The sequence below is a fragment of the Leptonychotes weddellii genome, chromosome 4, assembly GCF_054177405.1.
Source record: "Leptonychotes weddellii isolate Sample4059 chromosome 4, ASM5417740v2, whole genome shotgun sequence".
Lineage (NCBI taxonomy): Eukaryota > Metazoa > Chordata > Mammalia > Carnivora > Phocidae > Leptonychotes > Leptonychotes weddellii.
This window is the reverse complement of record NC_138372.1, coordinates 62,414,081-62,438,516: the sequence shown is the minus strand read 5'-3', so window position 1 is coordinate 62,438,516 and position 24,436 is coordinate 62,414,081. Positions and strand designations below refer to the sequence as shown.

General features: G+C 34.1%; 1 protein-coding gene across 14 annotated transcripts in view; it reads right to left on the bottom strand.

The window, feature by feature from the left end:
• The window catches only part of ADGRL2 (adhesion G protein-coupled receptor L2), a 274,450-nt gene that overhangs the window by 132,287 nt on the left and 117,727 nt on the right, over window positions 1–24,436 (bottom strand). For all 14 annotated transcript variants that reach the window (XM_081818660.1, XM_081818663.1, XM_081818661.1 and 11 more), the window contains one exon: window positions 21,993–22,165. In XM_081818660.1, the coding sequence (XP_081674786.1) occupies window positions 21,993–22,065 (73 nt within the window). In that variant the 5' untranslated portion in view covers window positions 22,066–22,165. The remainder of the gene's footprint in view (window positions 1–21,992; window positions 22,166–24,436) is intronic.

Below are 24,436 nucleotides of genomic sequence, written 5' to 3'. Positions count from 1 at the left end.
CTGCTTATACCTCAGAGAGTTAGAGCATTATAATATTTAACTTTCATCCTCCCTGATCCAGTTTCATCTCCATAAGTCCAAATGTAGTCAGTCTTTATCTTTACATTTCCTTATTTCCCTAGTGCAAACTAACCGCTAATTTTAATTTTCCATTTAAGATCAAATGTTTACCATTCCTATACATTTTCAAGGGCCACTTCTCAACGTAGAACAGTAAAGATTTAAATGACAGTTGTAAGAGTAAAGATTAACTGCTATATAAGCACAAAAATAATTCTTCTAAGAGGTCTTATAAATGGTTGTATCAATGGTATAGAGCCAATAATATTCTCTCTAAAGTCACAATATGGGTTTTAAAAATTGCATTCATTTATTCAATTACTTATTTAAATACTATAATATACCAAGAACCCACAAATTTAAAATAAAAAAATAGTGGTACATTCAAATCACAATATAATCTTCCAATTGCATATTTATGGATTAGGAACAGACCCCTCTCTGCATATAAGCTGTCAATGGATGGTGAATTTGAGAGAACTGCTACCAGAAGGAATCATCTGTGGGCTGATAGAGGCTTTTCTACTGATGTGTCAACGTAGTCAACGAAGTAAAAAAATAAAGCTAAGTAGGATGTCTGGCACCAGAGACAAAAAGCATATGTTGAATGCCTACATCTTCCATTTTCTCAATAGGCTTTCTGGTGTCAAACAGACCTAGCCTGACTTTGAATAGTGCATGTACATTAATGAACCTTTTACAAGTCATTTCCTTTTTATACATATGCATTGCTTAAAATACAAATGGCTTAATCGCAGGCACCATACTATATACATCTAGAAACATTCCAAAACTGAAAATGAAAGTGAATTTTCATTATTATGCAAATTAAAAATCATCAAGAAGTCATGTCACACAGTCCTGGTGGACAAATGAATCTCATCTCTGCATTTAGTATTGATTTAATGCCGTCTAAGTCACCTATCTGTGCGTAAGTTTCCTCATGTACATTTTGAGAAAATAATACAAACCCCATAGAGCTGTTGAGAACATTATCCAGCACAATGAATAGAAAGAATCTAGTGTAGTCTCTGATATCTAGAAGGATCCAAGGGCAGCCATTGTTTTTAGATTTAAATTAAAAGCACAAATTAGAGAAATTAAAAACTAGTTGTCTCTATACTTAAAAGTTTTCCAAACTTTACTCATATTTATTATTTAATTATTAAGGCAAGTTTCGTATTATAGGATTATAAATCGTGAAATATTAAGACCCTAATAATATATTTTTAATTCTGGATGTATGCCTCACTTACACATTTGTCTAAGTCTGAGCTTACTATTATTATGCTTCTAATGGTAGCAACTGATGTAGGAAAGATGCTAGGGTTCCAAGCCGACGGCCAAGAAAGAATTCTTGAGACGTCTTTGGTGCAAAAAGGTGGTTTTATTGAAGCACAGGGACAGGACCCAGGAGCAGCAAGAGCTGTACTAGGGTCATGAGGAGTGACCCATTATTTACTTTACAGTTGGGAGGTGATTATGGATAGTGTAAGCCTCCCAGGTATTTTGGAAACAGGTTTCCAGGACCTTGAGAGGACTAGCTATTGTTAGGAAAAGGTCATTTGTTACTGTTTAATAAAGACTCAGTCATGAGACCCTTCAGATGTATTATCAGTGGGTCATATGCCTGGAGGATAATGGCCAACATGTATTTTGGGAGATAGAGATAAAGGAATTTTCCAAAGGAATTTTTATATGTTAAAGTAGACTTACAGGATCCTGGGGTCGGGCCTTTTGCCCTTAACAAGTATTAACGTCGAGGCAGCTAAGTTCCTAGAGGAATGTCACTTTGCCCGTTTCAAGGACTTGTCAATGGACTGTAAGTAGTAAAGACATTTAATAATTTTTCTTCTGCCTTTGTTTCCCACATTAACAACTTCATTAAACTGACCACACAAATTACCCATCAGACCCACTTCTCTTTTTATATTTCTCATCTTAGTGAATTCATGATCCAACGTGACTCCCCACATTCATCACTTACTATATCTAAATATTAATTGCCATCTTTGCCAGCACTCAGTTCATTTTAACTAAAAATGCTCTGCTTATAAGCACTGCCGAGAAGACAAAGTCAATCTGACTATGAGATCCTACGGGCAACCAGACACAAGTGATTGAAAAAGACGGTTCCTCAGTGCAGGGGCAGTTAGTCTGTAATCCCAACAGAAATGTATGACAAGACTTCATACAAAAGGAGTGAGGCCCATGGATTTCTCTCTTTCTCAAGGATCTCAATTAGGAAAACTGGGGCATTTCCAGAATTAAAAGAATTAAAAGAAAGAGCTAAAGCTGTCAAGGTGGAACAAGGCTGGGTGGAGTATACTAAAGTCATCCTAAAGATAAAACTGTGAGGGAGGAGCAATCATGGGTAAGGCAAAGGGGAAAAAAAGATAGCCGGCTGGTATCCTGGTATCTGGGAGAAGGGCAAGTGGATGCAAAGGGAAGCCACAGCAAATAAAGAGAGTCCCCAAAACTGCTGCTCCTGATCTTGGATTGGTGCTGGATATGACCAGTTTCCTTATATCTTTCAGCCTCCACAGGACAAACCTGGCAGTATGACTCCCCCTGAATCCCTGGGAGAGTCCAGTTTATTTTATTCCCAAACATCCATTAATTTCACGTCCTTACCACCAATAAACCTGAATAAATCACCCTATCCCTCATCAGTGATTTACCAGAATCAACTAACATTTTTATTTTACCTCTGAAATCTCATCTATTCATTCCTTTTTATCTAATCTCATTGCAATTTTTTTTCCAGTCTCTCATTGTTTCTGGCCTAGATTACTGCAAAAGTCTTAAGAAAAAGGGTATAAATGGGCAGACAACAGGATAATGCCTACTCACAGGTATATTTCATTTGCCACCCCCACCATATTTGAATTTGTGTTTTGAATTAGTTGCCAATGTTTCAAACTGTGGAAATACATCATTCAAAATCAATTTCTGGGGTGCCTGGCTGGTCAGTCAGAAGAGCTGAGACTCTTGATCTCAGGACATAGGTTTGAGCCCCATGATGGGTGTAGAGATTACTTAAAAATAAAATCTTAACAAAAAAATCAATTTCTAACTTCTATTGGGGAAAATAAATCGGACCAACTGACAACATACATTGAAAATAATCACTTGGAGCGGAGTAGCTATAGAGAAGCATACATTTTTCCAGTTTTGTTTCATACTCTGCCTGCTTCACTTCTCTATGTTAATTGCCAGGCCCCACATAAACTGGTTCAACATTCTCTTTCCATGCTTTCAGTAGTCAATCCCATCCAACGCAAATAAATGCTTCCAGAATAAAAATCTATAATCACCTTTGAAATTATGCAGTAATTATCCTGTCACTTATAAGATAAAACCCTAAACTCTTTCATATGACCTGTGCTATTCTCCATCCAGTGCTATCTTTTGTCACACCCCCTCCCCCACCACCACCACCTTAAACATGCATTTGACCACCTATAATTCCCCACAGTTTTCAGTGGCAATGTTTTTGCACACTCTAGTCCCTCTCCGGGAATGCCTCATTCTTCTTCAGCTGCCCAGTTCTTACACATTCGGGTATCTCTGCCAGAAAGTGTTTCTTGACATACCCAGTTTCAGCTGGGTATGACACTTACGCACCGCTCCCTGGTTCCTTGTAGGTTTTGTACATTAATTACTGCTAAATTCAGTAAAGGCAAAAACCATGCCTACCACACAGCACAGTCCTAGCACTGGGCAGGTGTTCAATAATAACTGATGAAAAAATGATTTTTTTTTTTAAAAGATTTTATTTATTTATTTGACAGAGAGAGACACAGCGAGAGAGGGAACACAAGCAGGGGGAGTGGGGGAGGGATAAGCAGGCTTCCCGCTGAGCAGGGAGCCCGATGTAGGGCTCGATCCCAGGACCCTGGGATCATGACCTGAGCCCAAGGTAGACGCTTAACGACTGAGCCACCCAGGCGCCCTGAAAAAATGATTTTTTAAGCATCTCCTTTCTAAGCATCAACAGTTCTAAAAAGTAGGCATTTTCCCAACCTGACAGCAAATAAGAAAATGCAGACTCAAGTTAAATAAGTTGCACAAGTTCACACAGCTGGTAAGTTAAGAGTCAGAATCTGAACCGATGGACTTTACACCAAAACTTGCTGCCTTTGAATATATACCCTTTCTCACTCCCATGGGAAACTCTGGTATAAACGTAATTTCACTACAGGATATGTCAGTGAAAGGAAACAGAGACCAAGTCAATACAAAAGATAATAATGTCTAATCCTAAATCAAAGCTGACAGGATAAATCCTGTGAAATGTTCAGCAGTATCACTGAAATGTGACTGGCTGTCAAAATGCCATGACAACTTTCACAGTCCTAGGCAAACTAGAGGAAACTTCATAAAATCTTCAGACTTTGAGCACTTAGCACTTCATTATCTTACCATAATGGAAAAATGATTAGAAAAAAAGAAAATGAAAAAGCAATCTACAATGGGGAAGAAAATTCGATGCCCACAGGATAGACAAAAGATAGATCACAAACTCTCAGAAAAATGTTTACGACAGTCAAGAAAACACAATTAACAGAACTAATTAAAGGATAGTTTTGTGATTCAAGTTACTAAATTTCAAAAAAAGTAACACTATTATAAATGCTTCAAGCACAAATTAATTTGAGCAATACTTAGCAACAGCTTGATATAAATTTATAAAGCATAAAAATTCTAAATTTTGTTTTCAAACATCATAGTAATATATTGCACAACAATTTCTTTTAAAAAAGAAAAAAACAGAATTATATGTAGTAGTAAAGAGCAAAAAGTTTGAAGAAACAAAAAATCATCTTTAATACTCCTTTACTAATATTTGATTTGCCTTCATTTTTTACAATCTTTGAAAACTTCACTGCTTATCCACATAGGTTGCATATCATGAAGTTTTTTTAAGAGACTCAAAATAAAGCCTAATTAAATGTTCTAGCATTCCTAAAAACACCAACCCCAACTTTTTTGCCCGCACAGTATCTCAGGGCCAACAAAGTACTGATAACTATTGTTTTCAGTACATTAGAGAGTAAAACCCTTGAAAGCAATAATCTTTTTTACACAGATGGATATAGATGTTTTCGGTGTTCTTTATGGCATCTTCTTGCCACATAAGCACCTGCAGTCTTGCCTTGTCCTGCTAGACATTCCTAAAAACACCTGGGCAAGCTGTTTACTAAAAAAACTAGACATTGGAAAAGATGAGGGATAATTAGCAAACAGAACTATTCCTGGCACTCTCTCGACATTAGTGCAGAATGGAGCTCCAAGCAGGCACCTGGTGAAGGGAACTGCTAGATGTGATAATTCCAATTTACACATTCAGCACAACATTCTGTCTGCCTGTCAATTTGAAACAGTTCCCTACTCAGTGATAACAGATACCCCAAAAGAATGCAGTGTCGAAATGCTGACATGAATTTTTTATGCACCAACTAGACCCTCTCTCCTCTGGAGCAGCTACATCTGCCTTCTTCACTCTTGGAATGGACTGACAGTTGGGTACTTTTTTCAAGTATACCAACAACAAAAAATTGAAATTTATAGAGTAAATTTAAAGTATCAGATCTTGGGCGCCTGGGTGGCTCAGTTGGTTAAGCGACTGCCTTCGGCTCAGGTCATGATCCTGGAGTCCCTGGATCGAGTCCCGCATCGGGCTCCCTGCTCTTCAGGGAGCCTGCTTCTGCCTCTGACCCTCCCCCCTCTCATGTGCTCTCTCTCTCTCATTCTCTCTGTCTCAAATAAATAAATTTAAAAAAATCTTTAAAAAAAAAAATAAATAAAGTATCAGATCTTCATGCAGAATAAATACCAATAAAATGTCCTTAGCACAGTTAAGAAAAATAATTTAATGAAGTTGTAAAAAATTCACTGTTTAAGTATACCTTAATTTATATAGTGCAGTATTATTGCTCAGCTGCCAAACAACATGAAAGTACATATTTCTACTAAATACACAATGTACTAATTTTTTTTTCTAAATTGATATAAAGAGAACAAAAGCAAGCAAGCAAGAGAGACAGACACACAGCGACAGCATGGTAATCGAATATTTATTTGCAAATATCAAATAAAAAATAAAGAGAAATTTGAACCTAAATCCATGCAGGTTTATTTTCTAGATACTTTCATATGATCATAATTTGAAAAATGACTATATAAAGATAATTAAGTCAGGAAATTATAAATTTTAGACTCTTTTTATTCCTTCTATATTTAAATGGCAAATACATGAACTATACCTATAAAGTACTACTACATGTGTTTTTTTTTTCATATATATACCAGATAATATTCAAAAATATCTCTCCCCAAAATAAAGTATACCTCTCCTTCCAGGTAGTCACCTGGAGGATTATTCATTTGTTCTAATAACACAAGCACAATAAAACACAGCTCAAGCATTTCTGGAACTCTCCTCTTATATCTGCTGTATGAAATGGCAACAGATTCTTTTCAATTATTTTCGTGATGCCAAATGTTCATTTTAAGAATGAACTGACTGACTTGCTAAAATAAATATAAATCATGCAGAAATGAAGTTGATAAAATAATGCTTCGATCTGAGAGACACAATTATTGTTATAAAACAAGAGGTGGTAATGAACTATTAAATGTGAGGCTCATAAACTAACTCTCCAAAAACCTCAAATCAATGCAGAGCACGTCAATGAAAACTTAAGTTCTCTGAGCAAACCTTTTAATTACAAAGTATTTAAGGCTAGAATATTTAGAAGTCTAGAATAAAGTACTTTTTTAAAATCACCAATCTAAGTGAAATACTTTCTTCTGCAAAAATAATGAATATAAAAAATACTTCCTCTAGTTGCACTGTGCATTTACTAAACTAGAGAATCTGTAATTTTCCTACATTAGAGAGAAATAGGTAGACAGAAACAGACAGCATGTTAAATCAGACATCCATTTGCAAATGCTATTTAAATAAAGAGAGAATAAGAAATTTTGGCAATGTACCACATTGATGACTATAGCTAAGAGTGCTGTATGATACACAGGGAAGTTGTTAAGAGAGTAAATCCTAAGAGTTCTCATCAGAAGAAATATTTTTTTCCTTTTTTCTTTTTCTTTTTTTTTCTTTTTTAAAACTGTATCTATATGAGAAGATGGATGTTAGCTGAACCTATTGTGGTAATCATTTCACAATATATGGTAATCAACCACCAAACTTAAACTTATAATATATATAAGTAATTTATATCAATTTATTTATTTATTTTTTTTTAAGATTTGATTTATTTGACAGAGACACAGCGAGAGAGGGAACACAAGCAGGGGGAGTGAGAGAGGGAGAAGCAGGCTCCCCGCTGAGCAGGGAGCCTGATGCGGGGCTCGATCCCAGGACCCTGGGACGATGATCTGAGCCGAAGGCAGACACTTACACGACTGAGCCACCCAGGCACCCCGAATTTATATCAATTTAAACGTAAACTTATAAGTAATATATATCAATTATTTTTCAATAAAACTGGAAAAAAAATTAAAAATAAATTTGAATGCCAGTATACATAGGCACACACATATATATAAAGATATATACACACACATATATATGTAAGTGTATATTTTATACATATATAATTAAAAGGCATTTTATGAAGCTTTCCCCACCAAAGCCATCAATTCTAATAAGCTGTAAACACTTTAATAATAAGTCATTAAGAACATATTAAACAAAATAGTAATAATTTTCAAATGTGATGTATAAGTCTATGTAAAATGTCATTATAATTAAACACCATTATTTATCATAAAAATAAAATTCCCTCCGTCTTAGAGCTAAGCTAAAATTAAGGAATTTTCTAATTACTAGAAGAAGAAATTCACAAGCCAAGATCACAAGAATTTCCTAAATGACTACATTACTCATCATTTTTAAGCTGATGCCTTCATAATTACTTATCCTCCAAAGCATTTTCTCAAACTATCGAAAGCAAATGGCAATATCAGCTGAGTTCATCATCGGATTTCAAGAAAGAAGCTCTATCAGGGAACAGAAATCAACATTAGCTAACTTAGATGTAGGTTATTACCATCCAGATAATTTAAAGAACTATCAAAATCATGTACGAACTGAGACTGCAGTCAGCAACTAGGGTTTGCTACCATTATGTCTGAAAGTATATTTAAACTCAGCTGTTAATCCCAAAGACTCCATTTCAGCAAGCTACATACTATGCATACAGCTACATTTGCTTTTGAAATTCACAAACTCGTCACATTGTTTTCGGTGATAATGAAACTGCTATACTATGAATGAAGTATATATTTAAACCACTGCTTTGGTACTAATACACCTTAAATGCATTTCTCAACTAATTGAAATATTTTTCTAAGCACCATAGCACATTGAAAAATATAGAAATAAGTAAAACATCTTCCCTGACCTCAAGGAATTCACTAAAAACATATAAAAGAGGTAGAAGAGGTGACCAAAAAAACCTTACGTGAACAAAGAAAACTGAAGTACCTACAAACTGTTCTGTCCATTACGGTAGCTACTAGCCACTTGTGGCTACTTAAATTTAAAATAATTAATATAAAATTAAAATGTTGGGAGCCTGGGTGGCTCAGTTGGTTAAGCGACTGCCTTCGGCTCAGGTCGTGATCCCGGAGTCCCAGGATCGAGTCCTGCCTCAGGCTCCCTGCTCAGCAGGGAGTCTGCTTCTCTCTCTGACCCTCCACCCTCTCATGCTCCCTCTCTTTCTCTCTCAAATAAATAAATAAAATCTTAAAAAATAAATAAAACAAAATACAATTAAATTAAAATGTACATGTTCAATCACATTAGCCATAGTTGAAGTGCTCCTTAACCTCTGTGGCTAGTGACTAACTCTATTGGCTGCTGCTATGTAAATTCAAAGGATTTCTGTTTATATGAGAAAAAGCATCCTAAAGGTACTAGTTTTTGAAAAGTATCCTAAGGAACAAATAGGAACCAAACAGGTGGGAGGCTGGGTTTCTTGGCATTTTTTTTCCTTCTTTTTTTTAATTTAAATTCAACTAATTAACATATAATGTATTATTTGTTTCAGGGGTTACAGGTCTGTGATTCATCAGTCTTATATTTTACCCAGTGCTCATTACAACACATACCCTCCCCAATGTCCATCACCCAGTTATCCCATGCCCCACCCCTTTCCCCTCCAGCAACCCTCAGTTTCCTAAGATTAAGCTTGGCATTGTTTTTAAGGAACACTTAGTAACATAGTTTGGCTGGAGCAATGGGAAGAAAACCTCACTTGGAAATCAAAGTTCAGGTCCTTGAATTTTATGCTATGCCTTTTAGATTTGGTTTTACTCAGTGAAAAACTGCTCACAGAATTGACATGATTAAAGGAAATAATGCATATATAAGTATGTAAAGACTTAGTGGTGAAGTGGTAAAAAGGGTCAGGAGAGAGGAAGAGGACAAAGAGGACCACAAAGGTGCTAAGAAGAAAGAGAACAGAACTGCTGGCTTTTAACTATGTTCACTGTATTAGACTAATATTAAACAGCTATAAGACTGTACTGAAATGTTACAGTTAAGCCTCAGAATGATCTATTGATGCCTGCAAATGCTTCTTTTATACTTTGCTCCAGCACACAGATTAGTAAGGAACCAAAGTAGCATCCACCACAAACAGCCATGAAGTAAGTTTACTTTGGTAAAGTTGTTCAAAATTCTGGTGGAATCTTGTAGGGTGGAGAAAGAGTATTTAGGAAGGGTGTGTTAAATATCAAGTTGTCTACTGACTGTAGCACAGTGTCAAACATATTGTGTGTCCTTGTGTTTATGGGTATATAACATTTTATATTTTATTATAAATGAGTCTCTGATCTGTGTTCAGTTGAAATGAATTCCAAACCACAGAAGTGCTAGTCATTCAAATTATTAATTTATATTTCTCTTCTAAAGCTATGCATTTGAAGCTGTCAAAAACCATGTATCAAGAATTATAAAGCAAACAGACATTGGTCACGAAGGTTTCCACTATGACAAATTTATCTTTAATGTTTTACTACTTTACTAAAACACGTGATCTTAAGGCACTTTTATATATTTATCAGTATCACAATGAAGTCAATTTTCCCAAAAGACCAAAATATTATTTAAAATTAAACTCAGTTCAATCTTTTTTTTTTTTTTTTTTTAAGCAAAATTACTAGAAACATTTGTTTGGACCCTGTCAGAAGGGTTTCAATTTTACATCATTACGTTTTAACTTGCCTAATCAGTTGAACAAAAGTACTTTATTGTAAAATGATTCTTTTAGTTGCCTTAGCTACAAATCCCCGCAGGATACTATAATTGAAATCTACTCAGGTAAGTTAGGAATAATTAGGGCCCCAAATTAAGCCAAACACAAAGTTAATTCAAACAGTCAGCTGCTTGTCATTTAAATGGTTACAGAGTTTTATTGTTGCTTAACATTTCTGAATGCTTTTAAAAGTACTTTGTTCTTCGAGTCTATATTTAGTATTTTAGTACAAACAGAAATGGGATCAAGAAGCAAAGATTCACCAGCCTTTATTTAGATTGGAGTAACACCTATACCCAGTCTTTGTCACTGAAGGTTTTCCACACAATTTTCGCTATCAGTCAATTAACAACATGGATGAAAGAATGGAGTGACAGCTCTCAAAGGCAAGCTTTCTAGTAAATAAAGAGGGATCACCGAATGTACCCTGAGTGCCATTAATGCAGGAAAAGTAAGAGCTTTTGAAAGCTAACAAGGATAGTCTCTATTTGCCTAAACTCTAAAACAAAGCAAAGGATTAAATGAACTTCCTGTTGTAAGCAAACAAAAGAAAAAAGATAATGTCTAAACCCCATTTTTGAAGGAGGGGCTCCAAAGGTTTGCCTTCAACTATTTTAGTGGTGACTGCTAATCAGTGTGAACTGATAAACTAAATATAGTAGAAGTTAAAATTACTGTTTCATATTTCAGTTTTTCAGTGTTGTGGCAGTAAATCATTCTTAGCAACAGTTTGTACTTCCAAAGAGAAACTGATTTTTAAAAAAAAATATACACCTGGGGCTGTAAACTTCTCAAGATCACTTGAAACTTGCAGAGTTAGCTAATACTGTTTTTAATCTGCAATGGTAATGTTTAAAAAAAACTGAAATAAAAGATTTTTTTTTTAATCACAGACATTAAGTTAAAAAATGTTATACAATATATTTTAAAGTATATCTTAAATATTCTATATATCTGTATATCTAATATACAGTATATCTGACAGCCTCATGAGGTAGGAAAATACACCAGTGACCTGAGGCTAGGCATCAAGTTCTCAGAAAGAAAAACGGACTGGCAATAAGTAGAGCTTGGCAGAGGGGTGAGCTCTGCAAACCTTTCTTAGTTTCTTCATCTATTAATTGAAAACTTCTGTAACTACTAATCTCAATTTGTGATATTAAGTCTATAATTCTTCAATTCTACCAAAAAATAAAAACGAAAGTATTTTGACCCCTAAGATAACTATGTAAAACTCTCTGTTTAAAATCTGCTATTTAGTTACTTTTCAGATGGCTTTAAAAAGCTGAAGAAGCTAATAAACTTCATGAAGAAATAAATGTAATTTGTGATTTGTATTATCATAAATTTGAAGTAAATCTCAGTAATCTATCTTTCTCTCTGACAGGAAAAGCAGAAGGAGATTATGTCCACTACTAAAAATGAATAAAATCTTTGATTATGTATAATACTGCAAAGTAGAAAAATCATTAATTAACCATAAGCAGATAAAATATCTTTAAGTTGTTTTTGAATACCAGTTTATATTCCAGTACGTCTATCCTCTACTCTCTTACGGGGCTAACATGTCAGAGTGTTAATATTGAAGGGGAAATGGCAACAATTCTTAGTTTCTTTTTAAATTCATGGACTTTGAAAAATTAGTAAAATATAAACTTTTTCCAAATAGGTTAAGAAAATATATGGCCTGCATTACATGATTTTATAATGTTACTTTAAGTAATAAACACATTTGTAGTAAAATACTTAAAAATAATGTTTCCACATAGCACAGAATGAAAGTAGGACAGATCAATGGGGACTAGAAGGCAGTATTAGGGAGAAAGGGTCAGGCTGCATTGTTACTGAGGGATCTTTAAAACAAATCATGAGATAAAAGGTCAACAGAAAGCATATAAAATTGGATCACAAGTGTAACAAAATATAAAAATGTTCAGTAACGTTTCAAGATAGTTTAGTCCCTTTTTAAATAAAAGAAATTACAAAACTGAAAGTGATATTTTTTCTGTATTCCACCTATGCTGTTAAGGTTAGAAACAAACCTTGATTTGCCCTGGTAGAAATCACTGTCATGCAAAATCTGATTTTCTAGACAAACATTTTAATAACCAAAACTCCCGGATACAGATGTCTTCTCACAGACCAGAAACCTCAGCATTACCTGGGAGCTTATTAGAAATGCAGACTCTCGAGACCCATCCCAGATTACTGAGTCAGAATCTACATTTTAACAAGATCCCCAAGTGATTTATGTGTGCATTAAATTTTGAGGGGCATTGTTCTAGATAAACAGGAAGATTAAAAGCATCCAGCATGTCTGCCTTAAATTTCTTCTTCTCCAGAACACATCTCTTCCCTACTTTTCCTCTCCCTGGATCCTAATACACATTCTCCTTTCCTAGATAAAAAGCCTTCCTGTCCTTGAACTGGATCCCATTTCTTTTCTGCCTGGAAAAAAATTCAGGTACCCAACCTATCTACTAAAAACAACTAAAAAAGAAAATTATAAAAAGTACTTTCCTTAAACAATGGAGTATACTGAAATACCACCTGTCTCCTTTACTTTACTTATTGAATCCCCTGCCGCCACCACCTCCCCACAGCATTCTGCCATGTAAAAGTGGTTCTCTTAAAATCCCAGACAGCTCTCTCCCTACTACCCCCCAGCAACAACCCCAGTCATACTTTCTATTGTGTTTGACTAAGTTATGAAGTCCATGACTCATAAATATATTGCCTCTAATCAAAACCTGAATATTTGTTATGTCTACCACATGGTTTAGATTCTAATACCACAAAGAAAAAATAAAGAAGGGGAGAAAGAACTAATGATTAACACACACACACACACACACCCCCCCAAAGAAATAGTAAAACAGTAGTAAGAAGCATTCTACAAATAACCGACAAAATGAATGAGAATTTTACTTAATCTCTTAGATTACATCCCTATGCCAAACAAAACTCTGCTATCTCTGAATTCCTTTATTTTTTTCCCAGAAAATTTCTTGTGTTTCTTGACACTCCAGAATTCCTAAAATGCTATTTTTACTATGAGGTATTTTAATTACTCTTGTCATGCTTTGTACTCATTCTTCTCGCTCGCTCTCACAAGAAATTCTCTCTTAAAATAAAATTTATTAAACAGACTAGACACCAAAAAAAAAAAAAAAAAAAATCTAAGCAGAGAAGAGCACTATTACTGGAATCAGAACAGTTACATTTCATCCATAATTCAATCTGTATAGATAAAGTTGTGTTCTTTTTCTTATTGTCCATTATCCTTTTTTTATATGGGTAATGTCCCAATTTTATCTACTTTTGTTAGTTAAAATCTGATTCACACCAAAGATTTTTTTTTTTTTTTTAAAGATTTTATTTATTTTTTTGACAGAGAGAGACATAGCGAGAGCAGGAACACAAGCAGGGGGAGTGGGAGAGGGAGAAACAGGCTTTCCGCAGAGCAGGGAGCCCGATGTGGGACTCGATCCCAGGACCCTGGGATCATGACCTGAGCCGAGGGCAGATGCTTAACGACTGAGCCACCCAGGCGCCCCACACCAAAGATTTAATATTAGTTCACTTCATTTTAAATTAATTGACTGAGAGTTTAGAGCTCTTACCTAATAACAAAGTTAACTCCTAATGGATTAAAAAATTAAATAAAAACATTTAAGAGTTACAGGGAAATGCAAATGAATAAATATTTAACCAATCTCAAGATACGGACTTTTAAGATAAAAATAATGGAAGATCTCACAAAAGAAAATAGCAATATATTAAAAAGTAAGAAAAGAAGAAAAAGATAAAAGCAAATGAAGTAAAATGTTGATAATTGTTAAATCTGTGATTGTTATTTTATAAATTTCTCCTATTTGAAATTTTCATTAAAAAATTAAGCAGAATGAAATGAATTATAAGGCAAACACATTATGTTTTTCACAATAAAAATGACAAAACGATATTAGCAAAGAGCTTAAAAATAAGAAAAGCTAAACAGAAAAGTTGACAAAGGTAGTGCACAAAAAAATTCACATCAAAATTACAACTAGCCAATAAATAAATCCACGAAAACTAATTTTTTCCTCACAATTAGCCCCAAATTATAAATTTAACTTACAGATACCCTTTTTCTCATATCAAAGTGTCAATTCTTCTAAAAATTTAAAATCAATGCTGATAAAGTATGTAAGATTGATACTTCCACATACTGGAAATCAAAATGAACAGTGGTATTATCATTCAGAAAACCAGTTTGGAAGATGTCCACATGCGATCAGAATTTTAGAATTCCAGTCTCAAGAAATAACCAGTATGAAGGAAAAGATTTACTTAGATATTTATTTTACTTATACTTGAAAGAAATTAAGTTCAAATGGCCAAAGAGTACAGACAGGGGATTATATCATTTTTGACATATAAATGATAAATTACCATGCAGGTGTTAAAATCCATTATCTAAATATATAATGACATGGTAATACAAGTTATGATAATATAAATGAAAAATCAGAATATAAAAGTATATGGAAATGAAGAACCTAATTTTGTTTCACACATCATAATTTTGTTTTATCCATAATATCAAGCATGTTGGTAAGGCACCTGGGTGGCTCAATTGATTAAGCCATCTGCCTTGGGCTGAGATCATGATCCCAGGGTTCTCGGATCAATCGCCACATCGGACTCCCTGCTCAACCGGGAGCCTGCTTCTCCCTCTCCCTCTGCCCCTCCCCCAGCTCATTCTCTCTCTCTCTCTCTCTCTCTCTCACGTGCTTTCCCTCAAATAAATAAATAAGATCTTTAAAAAAAAAATCAGGTATGTTGGGAAAAGAAAAAGAAACGTGCGGTGGTTATATCAAGGTCCTACAATTATGAACAGTTTTAAATGCTTATTTCAACTTCCTAATTTTTTATCTTTTCTCATGAGAAGGTACTACATTCAAAATCAGAAGGGGGGAAAAGTACTTCTATGGAAAAAAAAAAAAAAAAAAAAGCCCTCCAAGCAAGAATAATGGCAGACATAAAAGTCAAACCCAGTAGAGTCCCATGCTGATAAGGAGGATTATAAATGTTGTTTGTGCTTCCTGAAGCTCTGATACGGAATTCCCTTCTCAGCCTTACATTTTAGCCAAGAGATCCCAGGGCCGGCACTAGGTATTCTCCTGGAATCACTTCTGTCAAGTTGACAAAAGGAGTTCAAGAATAGGGTTGAAAGATGTCATGAGATATTCACTAATCCACATTGATGTCTAATACATGTAGACTGCACGGCTGTCATATGTCATTCTCTGTCATGCAGGAGGTGAAAAGAAAATAAAGAGTACCATAGGGTACCAAGCATATGTTTCAGGAAAACACTCCCTTAGTAATGCGGCAGATAAATCGGTTCTTGGAGACATATCAGTTCTACATTAATACTCAGAAGTGCTCAATCATTTGTACTATCATGTTCTCTAATACCACAACCTAAGTATATAACATATAAAAAAGTGAAAAGGTGTATTAATTCAAAAAATGAAGCAAAAGATTCATCAAAACTGAAATTACTCAGTAAGGAGTAATGAACACAATTACTGTTTGGCAAAATTAAGATGATTTACATGCTTCCTATGCTTTTAATTAAGCTACCTTTAATAACACTGTTCTTTCAAAAAATATAACAACTGTGATAAATTCCTAATATGGATGTAAAATCAATACTTCAAATATTTACTCTTATATGGACAAGTTCATAATCTCTTTACTTTTCGCAAAGTATTATTTCATAACAACAGATTTATTTATTTAGCATGTGACGCAGTCTTTTCTGTCAGAAAACGGAGGCTTGTAAAAACTGAACAGCCAAGCAGTACAATGTTATTGAGGTCCGCTGGGTGGCTGTTGTGTGTGACACACTGATTTATAACACTTTTCCACCAGCAACAGACCTACCTGTGAATCAACATAGACTGTGGATAAACCTTTTCTAACACTGGAAAAGAACAAAAGAGCATGGAATAAGGTAGAGAGTGGGAAGAAAGTGGGAAATCAAGCACTGGAATTTAATCTTCAATATATGAAATATGGCATATTTTGACACTGAATATTGGTACATGAGATGACAAATGTATATTCTAAACTAACTTTTTAGGGGCGCCTGGGTGGCTCAGTGGTTAAGTTTATGCCTTCGGCTCAGGTCATGATCCCAGGGTCCTGGGATCAAGCCGCACATCGGGCTCCCTGCTCCGCGGGAAGCCTGTTTCTCCCTCTCCCACTCCCCCTGCTTGTGTTCCCTCTCTCGCTGTCTCTCTGTCAAATAAATAAATAAAATCTTTAAAAAAATAATAATAATAAACTGACTTTTTAAAAGATGCTAGTGTCTCCTAGTAAGTTTAGTCTTATTTTTTTCAATTTTGAGTCATATTCTGAACAAATAAACCTTATTCTTAAATCCTGATAGTAACACGGTAACACATTTGGTTTTTACAAGACGCAACATTATATAATTTGTAAATGGCATTAATATTTATATTTTTAAAACTGAATTACATCACTACCTATGCAGAGGAAAGCTACTGCAATCAAATTACATTACACTCATATAATACAATAAAGTATCCTAAGAGCAATATAGTTGGGTACTTTCTCAAGGAGTCAAATCACACTGATCTGCACTAAATGTGTAAAAATCATTATTTAAAAAAATGCGTTGTTTTAAACCAATGTTAATTTACATAATTTGTGAATTTAAAAAGTAAGGTTACATTTGCTATGCAGCCAACACAGATATGCTGTACGATTCCTATTAATTTAATGGGAGTTGTGACTCCCATTAAGTTTAATAGGAGTCATATGGCCAAATCTCCACAAACCTTGCTAAAAATTTACTTCCTAGCTTTCAACTAATCAAAAATATACTGAAATGAACAAAAGTAGTCCATTTTGCAAGACTGGGAAATCTCAAGTCCCTACAGTAAGTCAATTCAGCATTTTCATAGCAACGGCCATGTAGTTATTCCCAACAAGAAAAAGAACAAGGTTATCACAATGAAGAGACAAACTGAAGCAAGGGTTTAGGAGCTCTGAAAATGTAACATTTACTCTTTACAGAAAATATGTCCTGTTTTTTACAATCTGGAGCCAAGTTTTCCATTTTTTTTCCTTCTCAGTACACTGTCGAGAAAGAGGGGGGAAAAATCCCTTTTTAGAGCCTAAAATTATGACCAAGAAGCCTGATCAGAGGAATAAAAAGCCATATGAAAAGATATAGATAGTAACTCCTAGTAATCAACTGGTTACTATTCCTGGATCACAGTGAATTAAATCGTAATTTCTTTTCAAGAACACTTTCAAAAAAGTTACTTTATATCCATATCCACTCATCTCTACACCTCACCTCAACCACCCCCTCATATACAATACTACAATGGTTAAGTGTGATGCTGAGGGACATCCACATCATCCCCCAAATCTGTCAGAAATGCAACGCTCAGGCCCCATCCCAGACTTCTAGGTAATTCTGGTGCTCTTAAGAACCACTACAGCACTTTATTTCACATCATGCTGTTCTCCATTGATTTTTTTATCTCCACCACCATGCTCACCACTGCCTTTCATAGTTTATTCAACTCATACTGAGTCAGCTCAAGCATCATGATCATTTCAGCTGGAAGCCTTTCCTGACATACATCTACCCACCCCTACCCTTCATCCCAATGCTTCTCTGAATATCATCATCATGGCACTTACCACCCTGTTATTACAACTGTTCATTATCCTCTCAAAGATTTCAGTTACTTATGTGATGGATATAAAATGAGTACTTATTATAAGCCAGGCATTGTTCTAGGCACTTAGACACACTGATGAACTGAAGAAACAAAAACAATTGTTGCCCTTGTGATGCTGACATAGTGTGTTTATGAATATAAATTTTATACATTTTCTTATATGTGTATGTAAATAAAAGAAAGAATGAATACAGGCCTGAATTACTTTAATCCTTCTTAAGTTTAACCTTGGATGAAAAGCTACTACTCCTTCCAAATTATGGACCAGTCTGAAGGAAATATTTATATGCCTAAAACAGTTTTTTTAATTCATATTTAACCCTAGATCTACTTTTTTCTGCCACTCAATTAGCAAAAAGACCCTATAGCCAAACATCATTTTTTAGTAAGATATCATTAATACAAAAGTCATTGTAAAATATGCTTAGAGAATTTAAAAGTACATTTAAAACTGGCAAGACCCTATTTCTACAGCGGTATTCTTAAAATTTCTTGATGTATGTAAAATTGATAGGTAAAGTTGTATCTTGCATAGCTGGCATTTATACGGGTATAACATTTTTTTAAAAATAAGGATAAACAACAACATAATTTGCACTAATTAACTAAAATTTTGACTACTGAAATCTAATTAAATACTCACTGCATAAAGAATTCAACCTGAAACACATTTTAAAACCGACTTTGTTGAAGAACTGCTATTATTTGTAACTTGTCACTTGAGCAAGCCTTCACATGTCTGACTTATGATTGCCAGGGCTCCATTATATAGCATAATTTAATTCTCCAGGACACAAAAACTCAATTTACTTTCCTACTTACTGATACATGATGCCACAGTGGTTACTCTGCTTATAAAAACTGGCCAAAAGAATCAAAGCACACCAGTTTCTCAACAAAACTGATTTTGGAAGGGTTTGAGATTAGTTCTGTAGGAGTAAAATCAATTCTAAGAAAAACTTACAAAATATTTTGAAAGTCTGATCTTCCATAATCATTTTTTATTTGGAAATTCCAAAAGCAATTTTTAAAAATACACAGGGGAAAAGAGACTCTAAGAATAAATAAAACATTGTTCTTATTTTGCAAAAACAAGTAAATTTAAGGGGTGAGATTTGATTGTTCAATATGAGTTGACAGAGTTAGAGATAAAGGGAAAGAAGCTAATTCTAACAATTAAACCTTTATATAATTAGATTTTACTGTGGTAAAAACTTAAAAAAATGTTCAGTAGTTTGCTCTTTACTGTGTACACAAAACATGACATATTTATAACGTTCCTCTGAGCATAAAACAAGTAAGTCCTTGCAAATGTGGAAATTTACCTCTCATGTGTATAGATATAAAATAAATCCAAAATTATGTTTGGCCTTTATAATAATATACTAAAGTGAAACACTAATGTAAAGAGGAGGAAAAATAAAAGCTCTGAAAAAGGGAAGTCAATCACTGAATATAATACGCAGGCTTGTTCCGTTTTGTTTTGATCTTAATTAGCTACTATTACTTAAAATCCACATTTGATTTCTACTGAAAAGTGAGAAGGCTGGCAAAACGAGGCTAAATGCTGGTGTGGCAATCATGGGTCCTCTGGCAAGCCTTTCCCTGCCTACTGCAGATCTTCACTGGCCTGCTGCACTAAAGTTACTTGGCCTGCTTGGCCCCAGCAGGTACCTGCGGTTTCTGACCCTGCACAAGACCATGAGCTCCTCAAGAACAGGAACTGTGCCTTATGCATTTCAGAATCCTAAGCACCTGGCTCAATTTCATCACTCAATAAATGAGAAAGGAAAAACCTACCTAGGAAACTTTATCTAAATTATACCTATAAGAATCCAGACACTAATACAAAAAGTGCTCATCTCTCTAAGATTTGAAAAGGTAATCACCATGTAGGGGCTCTGAAGAAACTTAACGGCTGAATGGTTGAATTTATAACTCCTTTCCTGTGTTCTCATACCTAACTTTGATTGGTTTTCTCTACAGGTGTTCACAGAACATTATATGCTTTCTGGCAATAAAGGACTATCATGTCTTGTAAAACTTTTCTAAGACAAAACCATGTGAGCTGGATCAGTATTCTAACAGTTTGCATGAACTGTGACTACTCTCACAGAGAGCAATGTGATTCCTCCTAGGTTCTTTTTACCCGTAGGAGGGAACTGCTTCAAAAGCAACACCCCCTGGCCTGATGCGCCAAAAATGAAATTTCTCTTAACGGCAGATATGAATCCTGACCTGATAGGTGACACTAGAAATAAAACTGCAGTATCTCATGAAAAAGTCTCTGTTTGCTAGCCCCCCCCGCTGAGTTAAGTTACTGTGCCAGCAAAGTAGTCTCTATCTTGATTGGAAATTTTTTCATTATGTGGACTAATGAGCCATTGGTCCACACCTGGAATCTTTTTTAAATGTATAAAAACATTCAAACATAACAGCAGGAATTCAGTTAGTTTCCCCCTCCTAAAAAAAAACAGATGCAAAATTATGGACTATACACAAGATTTTCATAACAATCCAAGCCAGAGATTCATATTCTTAAACTCAGTTTCTGCTTGTTGTTTATCATTATGGTACTATTCATTCAGACATATTACATTTTACTGTTAGATTTAATGTATCTCTCAATTCTGATGCAAAGAGCAGTATCTTCTAAAGATAGAATATTAACCCATTTGTAATTTCAAGCTTGAATTAAATCCAAGTGAAGATTATTTACTTTCTGAATACAGAATTTCTTATTTTAAAATATTTCTAAATTTGTCATTTGTTTGAATTATATTATCAAGTTATGTCAATATATTGAAAGTAGGGGGCTGGGGAGGCAAGAAGAAAATGATGAAATATGATTTTGGAATAGCAATTCAAATGAAATTCAGTAAAATTAAAATGTTAACACTGAAGCTTATTACAAAGATGCTGGAATAATAAACTTCTATTAGTTGACAGCTGCCTTTCCCCTCCACCTATCATTTTATTAATAGGTTTAAATGGGATCACTTAAAAATACATATAAAACCAATTTAAAAATTCTAAAATATTTTCTTCAAGAATATTTAATTGGGACAAATAAAATCCATGCATTTCTCAGAGATTTTTGTATTCTTCACAGATTTTACAAGATTAATATAGTTTCACGCTGAATACTAACTACCATTATCAAGTAGCTATAAAATTAACATATCTTAGCTCCATATTAACTTCTGACCTGCTCTATAAAAAGCACTTGAAAGGGTGTTATTTTCACATGGAAATAATACGTAAGATTAAAGAAATAACAGATACCAAGAAATCCATACAATAATTAGTAAATGATGGTTCCGATTATTTCATTAAGCCTCAAAAGTGTATTTACTTCTTTAAAAGTCAGGTCCATCTTCCAAAAGAGATAAATAACATTCAAAAGGAAGCACTACCAAAAAAAAAAACCAACATTTCCAGAAGATATGAAAAAACTTTATTTAGGAGTTTTAGAACCAAACTATGACTCCACTTAAGCAAACAAACTAAAGATGAAGTAAAAAAATTGACATGAAATACTTTCAATTTTACTGGAATAAATTTAGTCGATAAGTGTAAAATATATACCAAAGCAAAGATTTCATTTACTTCTCTCAGGATTATTAACAATAATATTTTACAAATTTATGTGAAAAATAAATTCAGACTTCTAGCACTTTCTTCCATACTATAGCTGTGTTGTAATGAAAATAAATTCAGCCACCAAAAAAAGAATTTGACATTCGGGAAATCTTTTTAAGAGCTACTTTTTAAAATAAAACTCATTCTAGCCACTTCTACATAGAGAAGATTGCATAGTTTAAACTAAGTTCACCCAGATTTGAAAAATAAAATTTAAATTGCATCTTACCTTCTGTATTCGGTAAGAAGCTGATTATAATGACAAACCACAGACTTCGCATTCTGCAACCAGAAGACACCATTATTGATTCCTTTAAATATTTTCTTTGTATTCCTTAATGAATCTAGTTATAAATGCCCAGCTTCATCGAACCCAGCAGTCTGCATCATTGATCCTCATATCTGAAAAACAAACAAATCCATCATTTACTCTTATGGTTCTGTTATGTCACAAAAAAATGCAAAAATAATAACAAGTGTCTCTCTCCCTCCCTGCCTCCCTCTATCTCCTAAATATAAAAAAAAATAAATGGTATATATTTTGATTCTATATCCAATATGGGAGCTGCTTCTACATACTGGATATCTGAGCCTTAAAAGAATATAAAGAAAACGATCAAAGCTCAAAAAACATTTATAGTTAACCATACATATGAATTTGTAGAACAGCTATATAAATCCCTAATGATTTTTTTCTTTGAAAAGCTTAGGAAGTCATCCTAGAACAATACATCTGTCTCTCTATGCCACATATCAGTCTTTTTATCAAATTACTAGCTTTAGTATATATTGCCTCTAAAAAATTTTATAAATACATATACTTTTTTTGTTTGTTTCTAGTGATGGTAAAAGCAATATTATCTACTATTTTATCCTGTTATCTTGCAAGACAGATTAGAGATATAATTAAGCAGTTTATTTTTCTATACAAGGATGTACAATTTTTAACACATGGGTTTACTTTAATATAATAATGTACATTTATATAATAATGGCATTCCAAAAACACCACATTCCTAAACACTACATATCAAATTGCTATAGTTATTCATAGAGGGAGCAGTTTAATAAAGGGTCTCTTAACTATTTCATTTTAAAGTTTTAGATTTTCACATATTGGGTTTTTTTTTTTACAGCAAAGTATAACTTAGTAAGATTAAACCTATATTCTTGAGCGGGTTGGTCCATCCACTAGACCCAAATAAAAACCCCAAGACCATGATGATTGTATCTCCAAGGTTGTAACACTATTTTTCTAAAAACTGGGAGATGGGTAAAGAATATAAAACCTGGAACCAACTTTAATTCTGACTAGCCCTTAAGAATCCGGTTCTTCAACTGGAGAGGATACAAAAACTTCAGGAGCATGACTTAATCAGAATTTCTCAGTTCCTAGGACATAAGACCAGGTTATTTGCTAGGTTCTACTGAAGTGTTTCACTTCCTAGGTTAACATGAGGAATCAGAGTAAATACTAGCCTTACAATACACATAAAATACAGACAGTTCTCAAATACATCCAGCCTCCTGGTCTAGCCTTGAGGGTAGAAAAACTACAAAATTTTCCTTTAAAGGGATATCTTAACAGTTTCTTCATATTAACTTCCTGTAATTTTCTTCTAAATAATACTCTTACCAAGTTCTCTCAATCTACCCTTAAACTGCTGCAGGTAGAGTTCTTAAAGTGGGGGTGTGGGGGGGGAATAGCCCTCATTCTGAAGTTGTACCTATAAAGAAGGAACTCTTATATAATTTAGATGCTGTCATGAAAGCATAAAGAAAATTTAGAAAACTTTTCCTTAGATAACTCTGAAGTTCTCTCTTTCACATTATCTAAGCTACTCTGCATTTGCTGCATGCTTCATGTATCATATATGATTCTATTAGCAGTTTACTATATTCTATTATCAGTTCACTATATTCTATTATTAGTTCACGATGCTTTAACTTCAGTGGAAAAGCAGTCAGATTCTAAATAGTTTGGAACACTTACCACCCTACAAAGTCACTGTCTTGTTTCACTGACAACCACGCCAAAAAGAATGTAAAAAAATTAATCTGAAGCTATTATCTAGTGTTTAAATATAAAGATCCACAAAATCACAGATGAAACTAGCAAGATATTTCCGTAATAAGCAGTTTGTTTTATCAAGCCTATAGTTTCAGGATAAAACTGCTTCTCTATACATCCCTCCATGACCCAGAACACCCAATTTTTTTAGCTCTCTTTGAAACTACTGAAGACATTTAGGTATCATGATAAAGGGGGTCAGAAATGGTACGACCCAGTTCTAAGAACACTTCAGATGATATGCCTAAAGAAATACGACAAAAACAAAGGAAAGAACAAACTTCCTCTAATGAATGCCAAAAATATAAAAAGAATGATATATCAAAAATTAATCTGATGGGGAAACATGGCACACAACCTTGTAGAATTGGCTTCTATTCTTTTTTCACACTGAACTCCCAAAGACTGTTCAAAAGACAAAACCCAAATAAACCTGCAGTTTACAACTGCAGTGGCAAAGTACCTGCCTTAAAACTGCAAGCTATTTTATATAAAGCATTCACAAAAGAATAAGAATAAATACATTAAAAAATAATCCCACTACTAATCAAACAAATGCTAATCAAAATATATTTTATTAACTCATCAAATTGGCAAATATT